Here is a 26,519-nt window from a genome sequence, read left to right as displayed (position 1 = left end):
ACTAGTTTTTGTTATATTTAGAAGAAAATTAAGTACACAATTTTTTAAGTCTTCAAAGACATTTCTGTCTTAAATCTTAGTTGCTCCCACATTTTTCTATAAAAGTTTGAAATGGCATAGGCTTTTTTGTTGTTATTCTTCTTCTTCTCTACAGAGATTAGGGTTTGTCTGTTCTGTCTTCACAAGGGTATTATGACCACCTTTTTCGAGGTCTTTCTACATCCCTCTGGCTTCTTGAATTGTAATCGAATATTTTTTTAATAGTCTTATATGTTATACCAATATAAATCCCCTTTGCCGATATGTCTTGTCTTTGTCTAAGAATCTCCTGCAGGTATGCTTTGTCCTCTTCTATTCCTTTCAGAAACTTGCAAATCGGCAATTATTTATACCGGTGACTAATATTTTGACGTTGAACATCCCCGAATGATCTTTGCACTCCCATTTTGGCTCAATTAGAGCCACGCTAGACTTCCCTGTAAACATTCTTAATTTAATGCATTTTTTTCACTCTACTCATCCGCCTAAGTAATTTCATTTCAGCCAGATACATGTTGCTCATTTTTTTTAACTGTCTAACATTAATTTACGTATATCATAGCTGGTCTTACGGCAATTTTATACAATTTTCCTTTCAGTTTCATTGGAATCGTTCTGTTACACAACACATCACAAGTACCTATCCTAAATACTTAAAACTGTTACTTTTTACAATCATTTGGCCATACGAAGATATCATTTTATTTGCAGTAACTTCATTTTTAAATGACCATTTCCAATACTCTGTTTTTGTTCTACACGTGTTTCGAGGTTTCAACTCTCATCAGAAACACTTGTGGTATCTCGAACTAAAAAAATAAAAAATTGAAAAAGAGCTTATTAATAGACTCTTAATATAATTAACATTTCACGTAGCCTCACGTAGTCATTAAGATATCGTAGCCTTCTTTCTTGACGTCCCGTTTCCGCACCACCTACTGGTTGGACTGCTTCCTCTTGTATCTTGAATTTTCCTGTCCTGGACTCCTTGGCTTCTTTTTCTGTAGGTACTTGTTTTCGGCATCGTACCTACTTTCCTGATTGGCTGTCTTCGGCAACAACCCGGCTAGACCCTGATCATATGGTCGATCAGTCTGTGTTTTGATCTAAACATCCTCTGGATCCGATTCTTGGCGAGGATGTCTCTGGTCTTAAGGAGTCTTCTTGTGGCTTGGTAGAAGAAGGATCTTGTCCTTTTCTCAGCCATTTCCCCCAGTGGTGTATACTGGAGCCTTTCTTTGATGATTGAATTTGTTATTCTTTCTTCTCATGTTGATCCATCAATGATCCTGTAGCATGATGTTTCTGTAGCTTCCAGTTTCTTCCAGTTGGTTTATATCATTACCGGTCTAACGTAGGCCTGGTATAACTGGATTTTCCTTATTTCCCCCCTCGTTAGTGGACTGGACCTAAAAATATACGGAAGTATTAGTTTTTTAATTTTGCTTTTACGTTCATTTATTGGGTGTTCTTCGTGAAGTTGAGTTTTCTGTCGAGATGAACTCCTAGGTACTTGACTGAATCTTCTAATTGGATCCTGTTTCATCCCATTATTATTTCTACTACTGGTGGACTTGTCTCCTGAGTGAACATGATGAATTACGTCTTTTGGGTATTGATTTTGATCTTTCATTTTTCAGTGTATTCTGTGATTCTTCCGAGGTGATTTTCTATCTTTTGGACTATTCTTCTATCATCCTCTATCATCTCGAACTGAAATGCTCTTCATCCATATGGTCTTTATAATAACAAACCTTGTCTAAGTACGCTAGTAGCGGTCTCTATAATAAGCAACAAGAAGTAAGAAGATTTCTCTTCGCTGAAGAATTCAGGCAAATCCAAGCTTACTGGAAGCTATTTGGACGTTGTCAGGAATAACCATATATTCCGACAATACATCTACAGTTTACCCTTGAAAAGCACAATTTTTTTTCGTGTCCAATGCATATAGAATGGCTTCGATCTATGTTTTCTGGGGACCCTTTTTCTTCTTTTTGTAGTGCCTATCCGGATGTTGGCGACCATCATGGCAATCTGTACTTTGCAAACTGCTACTCTGAAAAGATTTGTAATTGTTGTGTTGAACCACGTACGTAGATTCTTCAGCCAGGAAATCCTTCGTCTTCCTGAGTCTCATTTTCCTTCTACTTTTCCCTGTAAAATTAGTTGCAGCAATCCATATCTTTCGCTGTTCCTCATGATGTGTCGAGGTATTTGATTTTGGCTGTTTTTATTGTGTTTAACAGTTGTATTCTTAATAAAACGTCCTGATTAGTAACGGTATAAGTTATCGTTAGGATTCGACGATAAAGCCACATTTCGAAAGCATCAATTCTCTTGCAGGTAGCGTATGTGAGAGTCCACGACTCATCTCGGTACAACAGTATAGGTTTTTCTTCTTATTTTGCCTTCTTCTAACGAAGGTTGGCGATCACTTCTTTAAACGCTTCGCTATCTCTTGCAACATGAAATATCTGGTCAACACTGAGGTTAGTCCAATCTCTGATATTCCTCAGTCAAGATTTATTCTTTCTTCCCAAGCCTTTTCTTCCCTCTACTCTTCCTCGCATGATGACGTACAGAAGAGAGTATTTATCGTTTCGAAGTATGTGGCCCAGATACGATGTTTTTCTTATTTTAATTGCGTTCATAAGCTTCCTGCCATGTCCAATTCGTCTTAACACTTCTTTGTTTGAGACATTTGCAGTGCAAGGCCTTTTTAGAATACGTCTATATTTTTTTACGGATTGGGCTTTCAGAGTCCAAGATTCTAGGCCATATAGCAGTTGTGACCATAAGGAGGTCTTTAGGGGCGGGAAATTTATCTTTTTTACGATAAATCTTTACTTTATACTATTTTTATGGTTAGTAATAAAGTAAAACAGTATTTTTATTGCTTTACTTACTAATATTTTTATTAAAAGTGTGATACAGTTAAAAAACAATTATATTATTTCATTTTTAGTATCTTGATTTTGTATAAACTAAATTTTATAGATATCAGATTAAAATCACCGTTTAATATATGTATTTTAGTTATTATTACTAAGTTTTCAGACTTTTTCTTTAGAATAATTCTGTTTATTAGTTTATTACTATTAAAAACATAATATTCCATAAATTTTAGGCTAGGGCCGAAAATTTTTGAGACCAAAACAAAGTAACAGGATAGAACAATAATTGTAAAAGGAAGAAAATATAACAAAAATTAAAGGAACAATAATTTACGGGCGATCTGAGATCGAAAAAGCTTGTGAGTTTTTAAGGGTAAAAAACGGTTGATCAAGTCCAATGGAAAAAAGTTAAAAATATCTACAACTTTTGTATTTTCACTTTTCCCATAACCTCAAAATATATGCGAAAAATTCAGATAACTGAGTTTTCGGCTTTTTATTTTTATCGTCCACAAAAAAAATTGTTTCACTAAATTTTTTTAAACCTCACCTTTTTATGTTTTTCATTCGAAAAATCTCGTCAAAATATTTGCTTTTTTCAAAAAGTCGGTGTGCTTTTTGTTTGTTGAAATGTCTACTTTCTGATGGTGCAAGTATATATTTAAAAAACAGAGACTTAAAAACTGAAATTGCTTCGACAGAAAACGCTCGAAATTAGGATGCGAGAAACGAGAGTAAGAAGGATAGCCAGCGTAAAAAAATAAAGAAGAACGCTGGAAGAACATAATCATTCGTAATCACTACACATCTACTAAGATGTACATACAGAATAGGAGAAGAGAATTGTTTAATTTAATTTTTAATATAAAAAATTACTTCGTAATCGATGAGTCATTTTCTTGTATTATTCTTATATCGATAAAAAATTATACTTCATTAGAACTTGATTCCCTTTGTTGTAACTATAAACGAACATGATTTTAACACATAATATTACGTGATTAATGACTATATTTAAGCATCATTACTCAAAATCGTCATGGATTTTAACGTGTGACTGATTCACAAAATTACAAACAATAAAAAAATAGATTTTGTTGTCACTGAAGTGAATTACAAAAAGAAACACGTTTAATAGTATGACTTCATCACTTGGATTGATTTATATCTGACATTAAAATGATTTTTTGTGTTGTATATCCACTCGTCTATTGTGGAAGTTTTTTAACATTCAAATAGCGAGATGATTAACGCTCATGTGCGTAAGCAATGAATTTAGGTTTGGGGTATTTGCTTATATTTATTTGCTTAGTTCTTTTGACGTTTACTACTATCTAGAATTTCTTTAGCCCTTTTTATCTTGCCGTTCTCCATTTTATAGGTATATTCCTTCCATTGACTGTGTACTTCATCTCTAAATGATATTTGAGATTTTTCTGTCGGGCTTCTACTATCGGATTTTTATATCTAAGTCCGTTCTTCTATCTGCATTGAATATATTTTCTTCTTACTCTTCTTTTTCCCCAACTTTTCCCTTTTCAGGGTTCACTGTTTCGTACTCTTCGTCGCCACTCATTTTTGTCCATCGGGTCTTTTTCACCTATACTATTCTCTCTCAAATCTTCCATCTACTCACCGGTTTTCCTATAACTCTCCTTAAATCAACTTGTAAAGCTCTATTCTTCGTACCACATAGTTTTCGTTTCTACGTCTGATATGACCAAACCACTGCAGTCTTTCTTCTTGAATCTTTTTTGAGACTGTTGTCACCCCGGCTCTTTCCCTAATCAAGTCGTTCCTGATCCTGTCTCTTCTAGTCTTACCCAACATCCACCGCAACGTTTTCATTTAAGCTACCTTCATATTCTTTTTCTGAATTTTATTTACAGGCCACACTTCACCGCCGTACACCAACGCAGGTCTCACCACACTCTTTTATCTTTCCTTTTAGTTTTTCCCGATTTTTCGATCATAAAGTAGGTACCCCGCTCATTCGCTTCCAGTTAAACCAACCAGCCTGTATCCTGTGAGCAATTTCTTAAACTAGTGTCCCATGTTCCGTTATGTAGGAGCCAAGGTATTTAAATTCTCCTACTTTTCCTAGTTTTTCTGCAAGCAATTATATGTCTCCAACCATTCCTATCCCTCCTAACTACTTGTCCTCCGTTTTCGACCTGCTAATCTTAAGTACTCCCTGTTCAATAGCCCTTTTCCAACCCTCCAACAATCTTTGCTCTGCTTTATTAACACGATATTATCAGCAAAGAGCATTGACCAAGGAGCCTCTCCCTTACTTTCTTTGTCAGTACATCCATAACACTATTAAGGTAGGGACTCAGTGAAGAGCCTTGCTGCAAGCCAATCGTCACTGGGAAACCTTCAGTCAAGCCGACACAAGTCCTTACTTCGTTGTACGCTTCCTCATACATATCCGTCACGAGCCTTACGTACGTCTCAGGAACCCATTTCTCTCTTATACATATCCATAGCTCTTGTTTAGCGTCTGTGTAGTACGCCTTTATCTTTATACACTGATACCATCACACTTTCTCTCCATGCATTGGGCATCCTTTCTTCCTAATATATCCTACTCATCATTTGCCACAAATATCAATCCCTTCCTCTCCTAGATCCTTCCAAACCTCCACAGGTATTCCATCAAGTCCTATTGCCTTACCATTCTTCATCCTATTTAACGACTCTACAACCTCATCTCTTGCTATCTCCGGTATTACATTATCATTTGAAATCCCGCATACTCTGTCTCTCTTCTGGTGTTCTTCATTTAACAACTTTCTAAACTACTCATACCATCTTTGCGTTATTTGATGATTTGTCCCATGCTTTAGCAATGTATAACCTTTTCATCCCCGCGGGTGTTTCCAACTCTCCATCAAGCTGTGCAGACGATCTTTCCTTAGCACAGTAGCTACAGCGCTCTTTGCTACCTTTATCTTCCTCTCTTTTATACCTGCCTACCCCTTTGTAGCCTCTTTCTTTTCTCTAACCTTTAGTTGCAGTTCATCGTTTCACCACCAAGTTTCTATGTCTCTAGGAGGCCTTTTACCACATGTTTTTCCCAGCACTTCCTCTCCCACTCTCATCACAACTTTACTGTTGATTTCCTACCAGTAATTTACCGTATCTTTCTCCTTAAGCTCTTCCAGCACTCTACTCTTAAAGACTCTTGCCAAATCCTTATCCTTGAACTTCCATCACTGTAGATTTATTGCTTCCAATGTTAAAGATTTCAATACATTTAGACGATTTTATAACTGTGTGCACTTAAAAACTTTTCACGGGTACACGTAAACTCATCACCAATTAGCATAAATTCCCTCGTGCACTTAAAAACTTTTCACGGGTACACGTAAACTCATCACCAATTAGCATAAATTCCCTCGTAGATAGTACAAACTCATCACCGCAATAAAAGCAGGTATTTAAAATAGACCCGAAGAGATTTGCAAACTGATCACTGGCCTACCTGCACAATAATAATTCATGTCCGAATGCAAATAAAATAACGAACTTGGGGAATATTTCAGATATAACAAAAAAAGTTCCGTATTAAAAACCTATGTAGCTGAATTTTCAGATTTGAAATCCGTTTAGATTGGCAGATAGGTCTAATAGACCATCCACAGGGAGATAGCCGATATAAATATTACAGTCAAATTTTAAAGCAATTCGCTTAAAATAATTTCTGAATTTAATAGATTACCAAGTAAACAAAAAATATAACAGGTAACGGGCAATCTTCCCCATTAGAAACCAGCACCTTAGGGCAAACATGCTGGTGATGAGTTTACCTATATCCAAAGGATGCCGGTGATCAGTATGTTATATCTCGGAGGGTCTAATAATTTTATGGGGATTAAGTGATGAGTTCGTATACGTCTCAGTTAACGATAATATGTGGCGATTTCAATGTCGAAATAGGAGTAAAAACCGATCCAGCTGAAAAATAAAATAAAAAACTGTTAATCATTCAATTGATGGATATAAAAATAAAAATATCTAAAAAACTAATAACTTTAAGCATAGGGAATACTTCATGAAACGTGAAGTATGGTAATAATACTTTTCGATAGGGATATAAAATACAAGGTAATCTAAAATTGCCAAGAAAATAATGTACTTGCGTTTTGACTTATCCTGTATTCTATTTAATGAATGTTATCAAAATTAATCATTTTTATAATTTTTGACAATTATTCGAAACTATGGTTGCAATAGATTATTGTTCCCATACTCCTTTGTAATTATACAGGGAGTTGAACTTAATACGATTTTCATGAAGGTAATATTGGTTATAACTTTTTAAATACCCAGTATAACTTATACAACTTTATATTGTTGTGATAGAGAAGTGAAGCAGATTTCAAAATTAGAAGGATGTTTCGTTTAAAGATATAACTTTGTTCAGGCACGCCGCGCTGCTTGGAAATACTCTGTAAGAGTGTAACTAATTTTAAAATGTGAAGTTTAAAGCTATTGCTTGTCAAATTTAAGGTGATACTTGACAAATTTGTCCACTTGCGTAGAAAATTAATCGAGAACGCATTCGGAGGAAAAGAGTTACATAATGCGCTCGGTCTCTTCGCCTCGTTGGTACACTCTATACTACAAGTTTACAGAGAGTGACCTTATTTATTAATTGAACTTCTATGATATGTCATTTTGACGTTTCAATTTTTCCTTCGGAAATTTTTCTCAAAATACAAAATATTTTGTTTTTGTTACTTGGTAAAAAAATTCTTCTAATAATTATATTTTATTTGACTCATTAATATTGACCATTCAGCCATGTTGAAGCGGCAGTTTTTTCGAACACTTCTATAAATGTCTCGTTCTGTAATTTTATAAAAGGAATATTGGCAGAGGTGAAAGCTTTACATTTGCGTTACAGTAAACTGTATAAGAATAAAAGAACAGTAGGTCTAAATTTTAGTAAGTCATAAATATTTTAATCTGTTTATTTCTTTACAATAGAATAATACCAGCCCCGTTGGGATGGCTGTCAACACCCGGTATTTAGGTACTAAACTGTATAACTTTATTAACTTTCGCGAATATTTTATTTTTGTAAGGAGATTTTGTAGAAATATTTATATATTTTTACCAAGTAAGAAAAACGAAATTTGTTTAATTTATTGGTATTTCGTATTTTGAGTTAACGATTTCCAAAGTGGAACTCAAAACTTCAAAATAAACTTATTTTAAACTAAAACTGTGGCTTATTCCCAATAAAAATAGTAAATTACAATATTATGCCACAAGAAAATAGCCTAAGAATAATTTTTATTTTAAATAAAAACACACACACACACACACAAGCGTACAACCCAGCTCCTACAGAGATATGTGTGTTAACCATTCCTTCATTTCGTCTTTTCTACACCTCATAATGGGACATTTTTGCACTTGGACATTGTGGTATGATGCATTGTCTATAACCAATACACTACGGGCTGGTATATTAGGAATAAGTTTTTCATGAATCCATTTTTTATAATTATTATAGTTCATTTCGCTATGATAATCTCCAGACTTCGTACCAGATTTAAAAGTCAAACATGCGTTTTTTATGAACCCCATTTGGCCGCCGGCGTGAACAATAATCAGCCTTTGCCCTTTGGACACTGGTTTGTGCAAACCTTCGGTGGTATTGTCTCCCCAGTATCTGTCATGGGTATGAGAGGAATGAATATAAGTTTCATCCATGTAAATTATGGGCTGATTTTCTTCCCTATATTGTTTAATATTTCTGAGAAACTTCCTCCGGAGCACTTGTATATCTGGTTTTCCATTAGGATTTTCCTGTTATTCATCGCTTTCTTCCATCGAAATCCCATATCTCTCATCACTTTTCTCAAAGTTTCATGCGACCCTGTATAAATATTGTCTTCATTAATTTTTTTTGTTATATGTCGCAATGTAGGAACTCGTTTTTCCGTGACATAATAATTTATTATTATACGCCGAAGTAAACCTTTGTCAAAATCGCCCAAGTTGGATTTTGGGGCAGATCTCATTCTTTTGTTAGGCGTCGAAAATGATGTAGAAGCACCTTCTTCTGTATTTTTCATTTCACGAGAGATCCGTTTTATAGTGGCTATACTTACTCCCGTTGCTAAGGAAGCACGCTCTTGAACTTTTTTAAAATCTTTAACATGCGGATTTTGCATCGCTTCTCTCGGCATAAAAATAATTACATTTGCTATTACCTCCCTCGTTTGTCCAGAGACAAGACTTTGCCTTCTAATTTTGAATGAAAATCCATGTTTATAATTTAAATCACTTAACAATAATTATTTAAAAAGTCAAATCATTATAATACAATATTTCTTCAACACACAGTAACTTTAAACATAAGTAAAATAAAAAAAACTTTGTCGCAGACTATACAAGTACCTTGCACTTCAAAAAGCCAAGCAATAATAAGGACGAATTGTGTTGTGGTCGAATGCGCATCATGGGTGGAGCCTAATTTCAAATCGGCCAAGTATCACGTTAAATTTGACAAGCAATACGTACAATTGTTATACATAACTTTTTTTGTATCTTTTACTATAACAGATCTACGGAACTTTATCACACAAATAAATCATACTGTATATATAAACTATCTAGGAATATAATGAAGCAGTCAATTAGATTAATATAAAGATATCGGAGTAGGATAACCGCTATTTCAATGTATATTTTCCTTAAATTCTAAGTACAAGGCGCCAATGTACGTTTAATACCAAAGATGAAAGTGTTAAAGAAAGTTTCTCTCATGGTATATACTCAACAACCGATAATGATTTTTAAATGATCACTTATTTTACGGTAATTGACCAATTTTCGTTAATTAATTGGAAAACTGTATCACACTACTTTTATTGAATACCGTCATCCTGCAACTATCATCATACTCAACAGGCGTGACTAAACAGCTCGACGTTTTAAATATACCGCTTGACGAATCACAGTTTCATCAAAAAGGCTTTTAACATTTTTGTTTTTTTCTTATCAAACGCTGGATTTCAAGTGAACTAAGTGGAATGTGGTGTATATAGTGGTAATGTGTCTTGTGTATTGAAGAACAGTGTTTATAATGTATTACAACAGATTCCTAAAACCGCCAGTGCAGGCGAAATTACAAGAACACGGGTTGACTAAAGTGGTTCGATATATGGACAAGAGCTGTTGCGACTTGCATAAACGTACCAGGTATTTATTTATTAATAAGATAATACTGCTAGGGATTCCCATAATTTTCATTATATTTCTCTTCTTTCAATCATTCTATACTTTCAATCTCCAGCTTGAAGATTTCTTCTATCCATTATCTCGCCCATTTCACCTCTAAACTAGTCTCTAAGTCATCCTTTCTTTCTTCTTCGTCTGAACTCCATTCTTTAATTTTGTTTATCCAACGTCTTATATCTTTTTTTACTTTTTATTACAAATCCCTTATTTTATCAGTCCTGAAATACATTCCGAAAAGTGAGAACCCTTAAGCTAGCGGGGACACATGAGCGGAATCCAATTTAACCTACGTAATATTTTTTCACCAATTTTTCACTAATTTATTACCACCCTAATATTGTTTCACCATCAAACCACCCTTAAGGGGAGCCATTCTGCTGGCTTGCGGTTCAAGGGAGTAGAATTAGAAAAACATATTTATAATATACCACAGTGTTTTGCTAGGTGTTTACGAATTTATTACCACCCTAGTAATTTTTCACCCCTTAACTACCCCTTGTGAAAAGTCAATAATTGTGTTAGATTAAAATTTAAGGAAAAATTTTTTTTCAAATTTACTGTCCACTACTTATAACTGAAATAAAAAAGTGTTTTGTTAAGTTTTTACTAAACTTTGACCATCCTGATAATTTTGCTCCCATAAACCTATTTGCTAGGTTTTGTTAAGTTTTTACGAATTTATTACCAACTTAGTAATTTGTTATCCCTCGACTAACCCTTAGTGAAAGTCAATAGTTCTGCTACGTTTAAATTAAAGGTGAAAAAGTTTTGTTTTATAATTTTACTAAATAATATTTATAAATAAAATAAGAAACTTTCTGGTTAGTTTTTACTAAATGTTAACCAACTTCACCAATTCCACCATCTACACATTTACGCTGGTTGAATGCAAAGCAAATCTTTTCGGAAATATGAGATACTACAGTATCTCAGTTATGCTAGATTTGTAGTAATACATTACCATCCTAGTAATTTTTCACCTTTCAACTACCCTCTATGAGGAGTCAATAATTCTACTACGTTAATATTTATGGTGATAAAAAATCTATTTTTATAATTTTACTGATTCTACTTGTAGCTGAAAATATAAATTGCTTGCCAGGTTTTTACTGAATTTGATCCACCCTTATAATTTTTGACCCCCTAAGCCTCAGTTAATGGGAAACATTCAACAAGATACACATTGACGCTAGGTGAATAAAAAATCTTTTTGAAAACACAAGAGTGCTCTGCTAGAATTTTACTATATTTTTACCAGCCTAGTCATGTTTTTCTCAACTACCCTAATTGAAAAACATTTTCAAATGTTATTCTATACTAACTAATATTTATTTTTTTAATGTTTAAATATTAAAAATATGAAAACACTTTATTCCAAAAACTATAAATTTTACCTGTTTTAAAAAATTGACTCTGATTCAACTCGTATTACATGGCTAAGCGAAATCGAATCGTTAGTCCCTTTTATAAATATAAAATAACTGAAATCAAGTTGAGTTTTAGTAAATACAATGGAATTTTTATATTTCACAGAATAAATTACCAGGTAAGAAATATTCAAATTGTTATTACGTCTATTACAATATTTAACTAATTGTAAAGGGGGGTCGGGACCGTGCGCACCTATTGTTAAAAGATTAAAAGATTTGTATTCATTAGGTACATGAAAATTTGAAAAATAATTTAGGTATTTAATATTTTAATATTATTTAAATAAGAAGAGTATTAACAATTGGTCAAAACATAATTTTAAGATTAGGTGTATAACATAAAGTATTTATATTGGAAAACATTTTAGGATATAAATATTTTAAGTAGGTATATTCAAATGACACCGAAATTACCGGTTGGTCAGAACAGCTGATATAGATTATTTGCGTATTTAGTAAAATAAATTTATATTAGCAGCATTTTAAAAATTTAAAGATTTGTATTTTAATTCTTTGTCGATTTTTCATTCATTGTCAGTTGAATATAGTTAAAAATTAAAAGTTATTACAAAAAAATATTAACCTATTTATTTTGTTTATGGAAATGTTTGAAAGAATCGTCCACGGAGAGATCTGGTTTCTCAGCAGAATAGTGGATCTGTTTTCCAATAACCCTCCAATCTTGAAATCCGTATGTGTCAGTGTGGAAGATAATTCCCATAAATACTAGAAATTCAAATAAGAAAAGTAGTTTATATCTTTAAATGCTAGAATTTACACAAACACCAACTTCACCAACTTTTTTATATGCTAAACATTGCAATATTGTTGTTTTGTACATTGCCTATTTTTTAACAAAATTTTACAACTTAAAAAGGGATAATTCCCGTGAGTTGGCTGTATATCATATAGTTAAAAAACTCGAACATTGAAGTAAAACACTGTTGTAATTGGTATATTTAATTAAATCTTAAAAATCCAAAAGGATTAAATTCAAAACGTTTTCGGACTCGCACACACACACACCGTGTAAATGTATTGAAGTATTTTTGAAAAAACAAATTTATTAATTTTTGTTAAAGCGGTAGTAAGGGGTGAAAAATTACTAAAGTTGTAATAAATTCGTAAAAACCTAACAGAACACTGTGGTGTATCATAAATATTTTTTTTAATTCTGCTAGCTTGAACCGTAAGCCAGCAGAATCGCTCCCCTTAAGGGTGGTTTGATGGTGAAAAAATATTAGGCTGGTAATAAATTAGTGAAAAATTGGTGAAAAAATATGCCATCAACAAATTTTTTTTTTAATTCTGCTAGCTTGAACCTTAAGCCAGCAGAATCGCTCCCCTTAAGGTTGGTTTGGTGGTGAAAAATTATTAGGGTGGTAATAAATTAGTGAAATATGGGTGAAGAAATATTACGTAGGTTAAATTGGATTCCACCCATGTGTCCCCGCTAGCTTAAGGGTCCTCGAAAAGTGGACCATCTCCAAAACGGACGAAAACCTATTATTCACCATTAAAAGGAGGTTCTTGAGACGTATGATATCTGAAAAAGAAGGTACAACTATGAAATATACAACAAATACGGCAGGTGGAAAAGACGTCTTCTGTGTTTAAAAACACGCGGTATCTGTCTAAAATTTTATAACTGGGGTTTTAAGTCTATTCGTTCAGGAAATGGTAGCATTTTTCTTTCAATGTTTTTGCAAAGATCGGAAGATACATTTGTTCTGCAAAACATTGTTAAGTTAGTTTAGGTTACTTTTGTTTGCTGAAGATCTGGCAACGTAATTTAGTAATCATTAGCCAGAACTTGTAAGCTACTTACTGGACTGGCTCTTGTGACACCTAAAAACGAATCTCAAACGTGTATTTTGAATGTACTCAAGTTTTTTAAGATGTTCTATTATCAGTATCGGAGCATAAACAGCCGTAGTCTAATTTACTTGGTATTAATGATCTTATTAATGATAAGTGAGGTTGTTATATTAGTCCCCAAGAGTATTTGACAGCATTTTTAGTAGGTTGATTCTAGATGAACAAGAACGTTGCAGCTGCCTCTAAGCTGCCAAGGTATTTTAAAAGACAGGAAGCTACTTGATCTGATCCACGATCTGACAACACCTCATGCCACATGAAACATGAAGTAGTATTTTCAGTGCAATTTCTGATGGTGAGGTTATATGTCCAGAGCAATATTTTATAGTAGACTACATTTGTGCTTAAATTGGGTGTTGATAGGTTTTATTGCAAGTCAAAACTAAAACAACCATTTTACCGCTAATATTTCTGGAGAACTGTATGTCTGCTTTTTTTCATTGTAAGTAATTTCTGCTAGCTGAAGGTGTTTATTTTTCTCTTCATTTACGGCTGCACGTACGTCTTCAATATTAGAAGATTTTTTCTTGTTGTCTAGATAATCTAGATGTCTTATATGTATCAATACTAGGATTTTTAAATTTATATCCAAATTCTTTAAAAATCTTATCATAAAATGAATATGATATGATTGTTCTGTTTAATGCATAAAGATCATACATGAGTTTAATATTTAGGTTGGGAGCTAGATAGAGTCGACTTGTGTGTCTTCGAGAGTAGTGGCTCTCATATTTTGGGTAAGATTCGATGTTCCTTCAGCTTTCTCATCTGGTCGAGCGTTATGTGGTTGGCGTTTTGTAGATCCATTAGGTTTTATAAAACCCGTGGGTGATAGTTGTTTATTTCCGCGTTCTTCTTTATCTTTTCTTTCTGTCTTCTTTGACTCTATCTTCATTCTTTCAGAAATTACTTGGTCTTTGTCTTGCACTTTTTTAAGAAAGTCATAACAAATTTCTTTTTGTTCATCTAGGGAGAGTTTCTTATGACATTTATTGCGACAGCATGTAAGAAGTATACTGTTCAATCTGGCTCTGGAAAAAGTAATACGTATGTTACAAATCACAACCACAGGTCTAATATATAATAAATCAGTGCAAATCCTGGCCCATGCTGATGATATCAATATTGTTGGGAGAACGAAAAACGCTGTACGAGAGGCGTATGTAGCATTAAAAGAATCAGCTACAAAAATGGGTTTAATAATAAACACCAAAAAAGCGAAGTGTATGAAAATAAGCATTCAACCACAAATACTACTACCACTTGTTATAGAAAACGACGTCATCGAAGCAGTGAACGAATTTGTATACCTGGGAGCGTTCCTTAACATAGATGCTATATATTTTGGGCTCAATCTCCTCCTTAAATGCACAATTATATCGAGAAATACAAAAATAAAACTCTACAAAACAATAATAGGTCCAGTCCTTACATACGGTTCAGAGACCTGAACTCTAACAAAAGATAATGAAAACATGTTAGGATGTTTCGAAAGAAAAGTAGTAAGGCGAATGTATGGAGCAGTGAATGACAATGGAGTGTGGAGAAAACGATAATTTGGTTTTTTAGGTTGAACATTAGAGTTACTTATTTGGTCTTTGACATCATCACTTTTATTTGTAAAATTATCATTACTTACTATGTCATACATATTATTACTGGTAGTAGCTGTTATTTTACATTTTTTAGATTGAATTGCTTGATATTTACCTGGCCTCTCATTGTCACTTGTATCATGAAGTGTTCTAAGGAATATCATTTTCATCTACATGTGAATTATCACTACCCAAATATGACATTAATTCTTCAAAAATACCAGTTGCTCCAGAAGTTAAACTTATTTCTTTAATTTCGGCATCAAATAAACACTTTTTCAATCCTCATATCACTTTCCACTGATTTTTAAAATCCTTACATTCAGTGTGTAATACTGTTTCTTCGATATTTACTAAAACCGCCGAATTTTCATGTTGGCTAATAACCATATCAACTAACAGCTTTCCACATGACATACTTTTTACTAATAGTTTTCTTAAAAGAACCAAAGAAGCACCTAATTTTAGTAAAATGCACAACCATAAAATTAGGTTATGTTATCTATTAGCTTTATATCTTCATTATCTATTCATCAAGCTCAGAATAGAGAGAAATTTGCCTCAACCTCAACAGAGAAGGCAATTAGGAGGAGGATCTATTAGCTGGTAACCAAAACTTGATGTTCACTTGAAACAGATGTTCACATATCACATCAACTTTTGGCAAAAATAAAAATAAAATAATTTAATATATCATGTTTAGTCGTTAACTTGTATATCTTTAATATTTTCCTTAGACATATCACATTTTGGCATATAAAAATATAACTTTAAACACATATCATAATTTGCAAAGCTGAAAACCGTGATTTTTGACATATCAACTTTTTGCAAATAGCCACAGATGTCATCTGCATATAGGCCAGTAAATACAGGTAGTTTTATTTGACTTACAATAATATTTATTGCAATTAGAAAAAGTGTTAGACTTAGAGTAGTTGATCCTTGTGGGGTCCGTTTTGAAGTAATCCTCAGAAAGATATAAATTCATTTGTTCTAACTCGAAAAGTTCGTGTTGTTAAAAATTTTTAATAAAGGACCACATTTGCTGTTGACCATTTCACTCTTGAAGCGTTTTTAATATAAGATGTCTCCATGTTGTGTCAAAAGCTTTTCTTATGTCAAAAAATACGGCAATAAGTTTTTGTTTGTGCAGAAAAGATTTATGTATATCTGACTCAAGTGTTATTAGACAGTCTGATAGTGTTAGACAACAGATGTCTGTTGTGAATTATATTTTATTTTGTTATTTTCGGTGTAATGACTAAAATGTCTTATAATTTTTCTCTTTGTTACAGCAAACAAGGTGCTAGCGGTGCGAATATCAACAATCAAGGTATACACCACCTCGACGCCAGTGTCAACCATCCAAATTTATCTAATGGTAACTTAGTGACTAGAGGAAAACCACCAACGACGAAGCCTTTGAACGGAACCAACCTTTCCAGTTATAGGTGAGAATTTTTTAAGACTTAATAAATATTTTTACAAATACCAGTAAATCATCTTCATCGATATCGTCACGCTAAGTTCTTCGAGGTCATCCTCTATTTTATTTTCTCAGTGTTGTCTTCTGGCATCTAGCTTCATTTCATCTCATACTTTTCGCAATTTTTTCCTAGGCCTTATTTTTTGTGATTATGTACTTCTCGTTTTACATCTCTATTCAACTCTTTCTATGGTATTTTTGTTTTTCCTTCTCCCTTTTCCAATACTTTTTACTACAAATATGCATTTCTCTGTTAGTTACCGTTATTCTCTCAACGATTTTTTTTAGACAGAATATGTTGTCGTTGCATGTTGTTCCAGCACTAAATTCACTGTGTTCTTCTTCGTATGACCTCTAATATCCTCGTCTATAAAATCTCTCAGTACTGGTCCATACAATCTACTCGATTATCTAGCAGTTCTAACAAGATTGATAAAGTAACGACAGACTTAAATGAAGCTAGTATTATCAGCTAATCCGTAGAATAGTAGACCCCAAATGATCAACTAATCTCGTCTGCGACACGTAAAAAACGATTTCATAAACGCAAAAAGACGATAGGACTGTTAAACAAGTGACAGACGACATTTGACAGGTGGCGCAATTTTTAGCCCACTAAAATAGAATATTACGGTTGTCATTTTTATTAGTCTGCGAAAAATATGTTTAGTGTATATACTGTCAGGTCCACAAGTTTTTACATGTTTTGTTTTTTCTAATAAATCTCCATTACAGCCATTGATTTTTATATGCTCTAATATCTGATTTTTACATTCAGATTTTTCTCGATATAATATCATAATTTTACTATGTTCTCTTCGGTATACAATAGCAGTATTTTACTAATATATGCCTCTAAGCCTGAAAAGTTATTTGTTATCACGAAATATATTAGTTTTGTCTAACACAGCAGCGGGGTATAGGTTAATAGCGATTACAAAATTCAGATAGCGCTATTCCGAAAACAGAAAAACACGTTTTATGGCAAGCCGAAGAAGTATCGAGATAGCGTGGCCAATAAAAGTAAATATCAGTAATTACGAGCCATGACATGCCTAATTAGGTATATAACGTCGCCGTTAATCGTTATTTTAACTTTTAATCAATTTGTTTCGGTTTAAGGGGTCATTGCGAAGCGATATTTTGACCAATAAATAGTTAGGTATTAAATAACTCATACGAAAATATGGTTGTGACTATGTGTATGCATTTAAATATTAAAAATAATTTTTCTTTATTATTTGTAAACGTTTAAACCGCGATGTAATGTAATGTCTACTGGAAAACCAACATACCGGCCGACAGATGTAAATAAAATACCTGATCTGATTGACGTTTTTGTAGTTAGGAATATTAGGTAATCTGATAAGTTACCTTTGAAATAAAATGAAATGAAAAATATGTTTTTCCTGAAAATTCTTTTATTTTGTTCGATATGTTCCTTTTAACTCAATACAACGATTCCAACGATTTGTGTTGACACGGATTCCTTGATGGGTATGGGGTCTGGGTTTTTTTTGGGTTTCCCAGGCTTCGAATCACGCCTGCTGCGTAGGTGTATCCTGTTAACACGGTCTGCGAGAGGCGGGAGAAGATGACATTGTCTTCCAATACCCACCACCAACTATCCCGTTTAGGTAAGTTAGGCAATGGTGTAACCGGCAAGGACGTGGAACGGCGAATTCGTGAGCAAGTTGAAAGTATTCGAGCAGAGCGTATTCGCCTCATAAAATCAGACATCGAACTATGACTCTCTTAAGGAATAATCTTGACAATCGAAGAAGCATGGGACATGAACTCATAGATAAGTGAATAGAAAGAGACTGACTGGATAAGCTTCATAGAATAATTGAGAGCGATGATCAACCTTTCTGTTTCATTAAGAATGAAAGACCAACTTGATGCTGTTCACAAAGCACATTCAAGAAGCAGCAAGATTACAAATTGGATTCTACCTAAGTCAGATAATAAATAGCAAAACTACTGACTATTCGCTATGGAAAACGCCTAGCCTAGAAAAAGTCCTATCATAATTAACACTCCAATAAAAAAAGCAGATGCTAGATGGGTGAGAAGTTACGAATAAATTGATGAAGACCTGGAGAACACATTTCAGCCAAAAGAAGGACACGTCATCTAGAAATAGAATGAAATAATTCTAAAGACCAAGACGATACAGACGATATTGTTGCAGAAACAAAAACTTTTGCCGAGGTTGAGACAATACTAACTGAAGCCTTAAACATAATTACAATGTACTTCAAATTAAAACATCTCAAGCCAAACCCCGCAAAAACTCAGGTGTACTCCTTCCACCTTTGTAACAGCGATGCTTCCAGAAAACTGAATATTCTATTTATTGTATTGAAATTCTTAAACACTGTAATTCTTCTAAATACCTGAGAGTTATTTTGGATCGTACATTATCATTCAAAGAACATTGTTTAAAGCTAAAAGGTAAACTGACGGCCAGAAATAATATTCTCCGCGAGCTTTTAAACAAAATTCCTTTCAAATATTATATATAGTTATGATTTCCAGTCCAAATTATCCACTGCTGGACATAGATCTCCCTCATAATTTTCCATCTATTTCGATCTTGTGCCTCTTGCATCCAATTCCTATGACAACGTTTTAGATCGTCAGTCCAACGTGTTGGTGGACGACCTCTGCTTCGGTAGGCATCATCTCTTGGTCTCCATTCCAGTATCCGTTTTGTCCATCTATTATCTGTCATTCGAGCCACGTGACCTACCCAGTTCCATTTCAGTGTTGCTACTTTCTCTACTGCATCAGCCACTCCTGTTCTTTGTCGTAGCTGGCGATTTGGGATCTTGTCTCGTAGTGAAACGCCTAACATAGCACGCTCCATCGCCCTTTGACACACACGGATCTTTTGAACTGTTCTCCTTGTCATGGTCAACGTTTCCGCATCGTAAGTTAACACTGGCAAAACACACTGATTAAACGTTTTTCTTTTAAGGCATATTGGTATATCAGACGATTTGAAAATATGGTTCAGCTTGCCGAAGGCTGCCCAAGTCAGTCTTATACGACGGAGAAGCTCAACGGTTTGGTTATCTTTTCCTATGCGAATCTCATGACCTAGGTATTTATAGGCCATTACCTGGTCTATGGATCTTATTCCTACGCATATATCTTCGCTGACTACAAGATTTGTCATCATCTGGGTTTTAGATGTATTTATTTTCAATCCCCCTTCTAGCGAGGAAAGGTAGAGCTGATTTAAAAGTTCTTTGGCCTCATCTATCCTATCAGCCATTAGTACAATATCATCTGCAAACCTTAGATGGCTAAGCCTTTCTCCATTTATGTTTATGCCCTTGTCGGTCAGTTTTGCCCTTTTACATATATATTCCAAAAGCGTAGTGAACAGTTTCGGCGATATGGTGTCCCCCTGGCGTACTCCACGTTGTATCGGGAATTTCTGGGTTTGACGATCACCCACTCTAACACTGGCTGTTGCGTTTTGGTATATGTGTTTAATTATATTTATATACCGATAGTCAATTCGGCATTCTGTCAAGACTTCCAACATTTTTTGTTGATTTACGGTGTCGAATGCCTTTTCATAGTCGACAAATATTAAAGCTAGTGGTTTATTATATTCAGTGTATACCTCAGTGTACACGCCATTATCTATTTTAAGTTTAATTCATGCATTTTTTTCGATGCGGCAACGCAGCAGTCTAAGCAAATGCAGATGTGTGTCATATATGTGAAGAGTATAAGAAGAGTCACTAAAAAAATCTCCAGACGACAACACACAAAATACGAACTAGATCGGTGATCCAGCAAGTGCGACACGAAACATAACATTATACAGGGTGAGTCATGAGGAACTTTACATACTTCTACCATATGTAGAGTCCCTCAGGGAGCATATCATGTGGCCACTAAAAAATGTCAACTCCTCTTCTTTATTAATTAACAGGGTGATTTGTGTAATTGACCATTTATTTCATTTTACTGTAGTGTTTATACGGCTCATTTGATTTTTAAAATTTTTGCATGATACAGTACACTACTATCAAGCATTCGACTGGTATTAGCTAAACTAAAAAATTCCAGGACTGGCTTTGGAAAAATTAATTTAGGGATTCGTATTAAATATTACACCCTGTATATATATTTTTTTAAAATGGAATAAGTGATTTTCAAACTACATAAATAGCCAATGAAAACGACATATGCGACAATGTTATCGCACTTTTATTAAATTTTTAGTGAACGATCAAATCTTACCAAAAATAGAACAACCATAATGAAGTATCAAATTAAAAGGTATTAATTTAAACAAATGTTATAAATTTCAAACATTTTAATTAAAATGAGTTCCTACAACATAATCTAATACGTAGAAAATTAACATCTTTACTGTCACTTTGTATTATCTCTACGATAGAATCAATTGTTTTTCAATTTTAAATTTTTACTCATAGATCGTATTGGGGCATTATTTTCGATAAATAATAAATTAAATTGATTAAAAAGTCAAACCTCTTGTATGTGTTAGTTTTTGTTGATTGTAAATGATTAAAAATTTTATGTCAAATAATAATACATTGCATCAACTGTACTAAATAAAAATAAATCTAAAACAGTTTAAAATGAAGGTTGGCGTTGACCGTTTGACGTTTCTTGATATTTTATACCCATTGTCATTATTGTCATTATCAATTGTTATTTATGTGTACAAGAATACATATTTCTTCTGTCATATCTACTTTAAGTACATTGTGTTAGTTTTGGTAGAGCTTTTGTTACTTTCGTTCAAAATGCCACATCAGTTTTCGACCACAGAATATGCAGACATAATATTTGTTTATGGATTCTGTAATGGGAATGGTAGGGCTGCTAGTAGAGAATATCGCAGGAGATTTCCTAATCGTCGAACTCCCAGTCATCCAACATTTTTGTCAGTTTTTAATTATTTGCGAGAAAATGGCACTTTTCCTAGTGGAAAATAGTGCGACATGTAGATGAAGCGCAGGAAGATGACATTATGGACGCCGTTACTATGAACCCTACAATAAGCACTAGACAAGTAAGTCGAGAACTTAATGTTACTCAATCAAAAGTAAGTAGAGTCTTACAAAAAAATAATCTATACCCATATCACATTCAAATGGTTCAGCGACTACATGCTGGAGATTAGATCGACCAACGCTATACAGGACACTATTTACAGATGAAGCCCAATTTACCAGAGACGGGATAAATAATTCACGAAATTCACATGTGTGTGCAGAAGAAAATCCCCATGCTATTCGAGAACGTCGTTCTCAGTTAAGGTTTTCGGTTAACGTGTGGATTGGTGTCATAAATAACCAATTAGTAGGTCCTCACTTTTTTGATGGTCCTTTAACAGGGCAGGTCTATTTGAACTTTCTACAAAATATTTTGCCGAATTTGCTTGCCAACGCGAACGTTGCTATCCGAGGGATGTATTTTCAGCATGATGGGGCACCCCTACACTTTTTACTGGCAGTGAGACAACAATGTTTATGGCAACAGGTGGATAGGACGTGCAGGTCCTACTTCGTGGCCTTCAAGATCCCCTGATTTCAATCCCGTTGATTACCATATTTGGGGACGATTGAAGCAACTAGTTTACGCAGTGAATATTAATAACCGACAACAATTAATTGATAGAATTATACATTGTTGTAATACTATTAGAAACGATCCCCAGAGTATCCGTAATTCAATACGTCAATTAACAATTCGGCAACAAAAATGTGTACAGGCTGCAGGGTTCCATTTCGAAAATCTATTTTGAATTATTTTTATTTTGTTACCATTATTGTATCTTTTCCAGTTCTAATTTATGGGTTTATCATAACTACGTACATATTGTTAGTTTTTTTTTAAATTGTTCTTCGTTATTGTTAGTAGTTACTGTTTTTTGTTGTGCAGTGACTCAGTTTATAATTTCAATTAAAATATTTGAAATTTATAACATTTGTTTAAATTAATTACCTTATAATTTGATACTTCATTATGGTTGTTCTATTTTTGGTAAGATTTGATCGTTCACTAAAAATTTAATAAAAGTGCGACAACATTGTCGCATATGTCGTTTTCATTGGCTATTTATGTAGTTTGAAAATCACTTATTGCATTTTAAAAAATATATATACAGGGTGTAATATTTAATACGAATCCCTAAATTAATTTTTCCAAAGCCAGTCCTGGAATTTTTTAGTTTAGCTAATACCAGTCGAATGCTTGATAGTAGTGTACTGTATCATGCAAAAATTAAAAAAATCAAATGAGCCGTATAAACACTACAGTAAAATGAAATAAATGGTCAATTACACAAATCACCCTGTTAATTAATAAAGAAGAGGAGTTGACATTTTTTAGTGGCCACTTGATATGCTCCCTGAGGGACATCTTATATCTTATTGTGTTAATTCAAAATAAAGTCTTTCACACCGAGTTTTTGACTCGACCGAGTATTTACCAGCGGCACATTCGAAGTGCAAATCAAGTTACATTCACTCAGCGTATCCAAAGTATACCAACGTATCCCAACGCATCAAACGTCCATAAGAAGGAATAACGACGAAGAATATAAAACAGTTAAATATTTGGGACTAAATATGTCTATTTTTCCTTCTGTAAAGACGTGAAAGAGAAAACTGTTAGTGCCTTATTTACACTAAAACCTTGTTCTTTGCCCATTTAAATTAAACCAAATGCCGGGTGATCGTATGATCAGATCTGACCAATCGCAAAAAGATTTAAGACGCCGTTTTAAAAACAAAAACAACGAGAAATGCTTATAGCAACTTATGAGATTTAAGGAGAAAGGTAATTTGAAAATACACACTTAAATTTTATTTATTTTCGTCCGAAAAAATACTTAAGTGTTTTTCTTCGCATATTTGTAATACGTAGATTAAAACCTTATACAGGATGGAATTTGAAATACGTGAAATAAAACTTTATAGGTTTTTTGGATCGTTACATAATAGGAATATAGGCCTGTAATGCATTATTCCGATATTAACTTATGCGGCACAAACATGGACAATCACAAAAAAGAATATGAATATACTTAGAGTCACTCAACACGCGATGGAAAGAGCAATGCTAGGTATATCACTTAAGGACAAGAAAACAAACACATGGATAAGACAGAAAACCAAAGTCACTGATGTGGTGCAAAAATCATTAAAGTTGAAATGGGAATACGCTGGACATGTATCTAGGAGCGATCTAAACAAATGGCACAGATCAATTTTAACCTGGAGACCATACCAACACAAAAGACCCAGAGGCAGACCTCCTATGAGATGGACAGATGATCTGAAAAGGACTGCCGGGAAAAATTGGCTACAAGTAGCGTACAATAAAAAACAATGGAAAGGAAGACTTGAAGAGGCTTATGTTCAGATGTGGACGTGAATGGCTAGACGAAGAAGAAGAAGAAGAAGGCCTGTAATGGAGATGCGCTAACAAGAACATTGATGCAATCAATGTTCTTGTTAGCGCTTCTTAAGTGTACCAAAAATTACTGTAAGTAGGCTAGACTTTATAGGAACATTAATGAATGCAACGAGTTCAAAAGACTATCTTTTAATAATGTAAATTAGAGAAGAACTGCACATTGATCTATTTGATCAGATTGTATGTAATAACAATGTAGTATGTAATAACAATATAAAATAATAAAAAAATCATTTATAAATTAAGAAATGGTTTGACACAAAAATTTAAAATAATGAAAAAGGAATACAATGCTGAAGCAACAAATACATTGAAAGTTTGGTTTTAAGAAACACCAAACCTGAAAATCAACAAGGAAACAGAACAAATAATAAAATAACGGAGAAAATCTCGCATATCGAAAAAAAGAAAATGTATTGAGTATATTCAATATTGTTGTACCATCGTAATGTAAATGTTATACGAAAGAATTATAGCTGTTTTACAACACCTTTTTCCTCAAAATGAAAAAGGTCGATCATTTCAAATTCCTGTTTTTGTCAACCTCGTTCGTTCGCTATAAATGGAAAAAGCAATCTGCTGATTAATGGCGAATTTCATATTTATTAATACTTATATTTATAATTAAATGGCCATGTAAGGCAGCTTTTCAAGGCGCCAAGACATTTTGCTGTGTATATATATTTTTTTTCTATATTAAATGAAACTTCCGTTGTTTAAAGTTAAAATAGACTGCGGAATACAAAAAACTGAAAATATACTACAAAAAATAGTAATAAAACAATAAAATTAGATAATCATTATCATCATCATCATCATCAGCCCTTATGCGTCCTTTGCTGGACATAGGTCTCTCCCAGCTGTTTCAATCTGTCTCTGTCTTGTGCGGTTTGCATCCAGTTATTGCTTACATGCTTTAGATCATCAGTCCATCTAGTTGGTGGGAGTCCTCTACTCTGTATTACTTCTTGTCTTGGTCTCCACTCGACAATACGTTTTGTCCATCGGTTATCTGATGATCTGGCGACGTGTCCTGCCCAATTCCATTTTAGCGACGCGATTTTTTCGATTACGTCTGTTGTTTTTGTTCCACGACGTATTTCTTCGTTTGGAATCGGTCTCTCAGAGAGACACCCAACATCTGGCGCATAGCCGTCTGAGTCACGCGAATCTTATTCACTATCTTTGTTGTGAGTGTTAGTGTTGCCGCTCCATAAGTGAGTACAGGTAACACACATTGGTCAAAGATTTTTCTTTTGAGGCCTATGAGTAGATCCGATTTAAATACATAGTTTAATTTATCAAACGCTACCCAGGCTAATCCTATGCGAAGTGGGAGCTCAACCGAATTTCATGTCCTAAGTACTTATACAATGTAGTCTGCACAATATCCCTTCCATCAACAGCAATATCTCGATTTAGCACCAGATTGGTCATTATTTGCGTCTTGTTCATATTAATCTTTAGTCCGGCTTCCAAGGAAACGTGGTTAAAGTTTTCAAACATTATTACATCATCCATACGATCGGCTATAAGGACTATGTCATCTGCAAATCTCAAATGACTGAGCTTCTCTCCATTTATGTTGATACCATGCTCGTTCAGATGTGCCATCTTAAAGTATGTTCTAAAAGCGTCGTGAATAGCTTTGGAGAGATGGTGTCTCCTTGCCGAACTCCTCGCTGTATATAGAATTTATTTGTTTCTTGTTCAGATAGTCTTACGTTAGCTGTGGCATTTTAGTAGATATATTTGATTTATATTAGTGTAACGATGGTCTATTCGGCATTGTATCAATACTTTTAACATTTTCTGATGGCTTATGATATCGAATGCTTTCTCCTAGTCGACAAATATCAGTGCGAATGGTTTGTTGTATTCTGCAGACTTCTCTCAGGTTATTTATCACTAGTAAGTGGTCGTTAGTGTTGTATTCCGATCTAAATCCAGCTTGTTCTCTTGGCTGACAGAAGTCTAATTTAGTGTCCAGTCTTTTTTTGATAATTTTTGTGAATACTTAATATATATGTGAAGGCAAACTGATAGGACGGTAGTTTTTAGATCTGTTATGTCTCCTTGCTTGTGTAATAAAATAATGACTGCATTGTTCCATTAAGAAGGAGTTTTCCTTGGTAGATGCATTGGGTGAAAAGCTTGGCCAAAGCCTGGATAATTTTATTTCCGCCTAGTTTGATTGCTTCCATCACTACTCCGTCATCGCCAGGGTATTTGTTATTTTTCATTTCTAAAATTAAATAATGCACGAGGATATATTGAAAAATTCTTAGTCTACAGTAGAAGCAAACAAAATTTGAAAGCAAGAGTATATTATCATTTAACATATTCTGCTCGTAATTAGATACTCTTATAGACGCCTATACCTTTCAAACAAAATGAATTTTGCTCTGTAAACAGGGCCTTCATAGCTTCCATCACCTCTTTGTTAGAAGAAAAT

At 33.8% G+C, this 26,519-nt stretch overlaps 1 protein-coding gene across 7 annotated transcripts in view; it reads left to right on the top strand.

Moving 5' to 3' along the window:
- Positions 1 to 26,519, top strand: part of LOC140439224 (WD repeat-containing protein 47) — a 234,780-nt gene that overhangs the window by 99,473 nt on the left and 108,788 nt on the right. For 4 of the 7 annotated variants that reach the window (XM_072529007.1, XM_072529006.1, XM_072529005.1 and 1 more), the window contains exon 7: positions 16,395 to 16,550. In XM_072529007.1, coding sequence (XP_072385108.1) covers positions 16,395 to 16,550 — 156 coding nt within the window. Of the gene's footprint in view, positions 1 to 9,863; positions 10,155 to 16,394; positions 16,551 to 26,519 lie in introns of all 7 variants that reach the window. The other 3 variants (XM_072529013.1, XM_072529011.1, XM_072529012.1) reach the window with 1 other exon arrangement.

Source organism: Diabrotica undecimpunctata, chromosome 4 (assembly GCF_040954645.1).
Source record: "Diabrotica undecimpunctata isolate CICGRU chromosome 4, icDiaUnde3, whole genome shotgun sequence".
NCBI classification, from domain to species: domain Eukaryota; kingdom Metazoa; phylum Arthropoda; class Insecta; order Coleoptera; family Chrysomelidae; genus Diabrotica; species Diabrotica undecimpunctata.
This window is presented reverse-complemented; position numbering and strand designations above follow the sequence as displayed.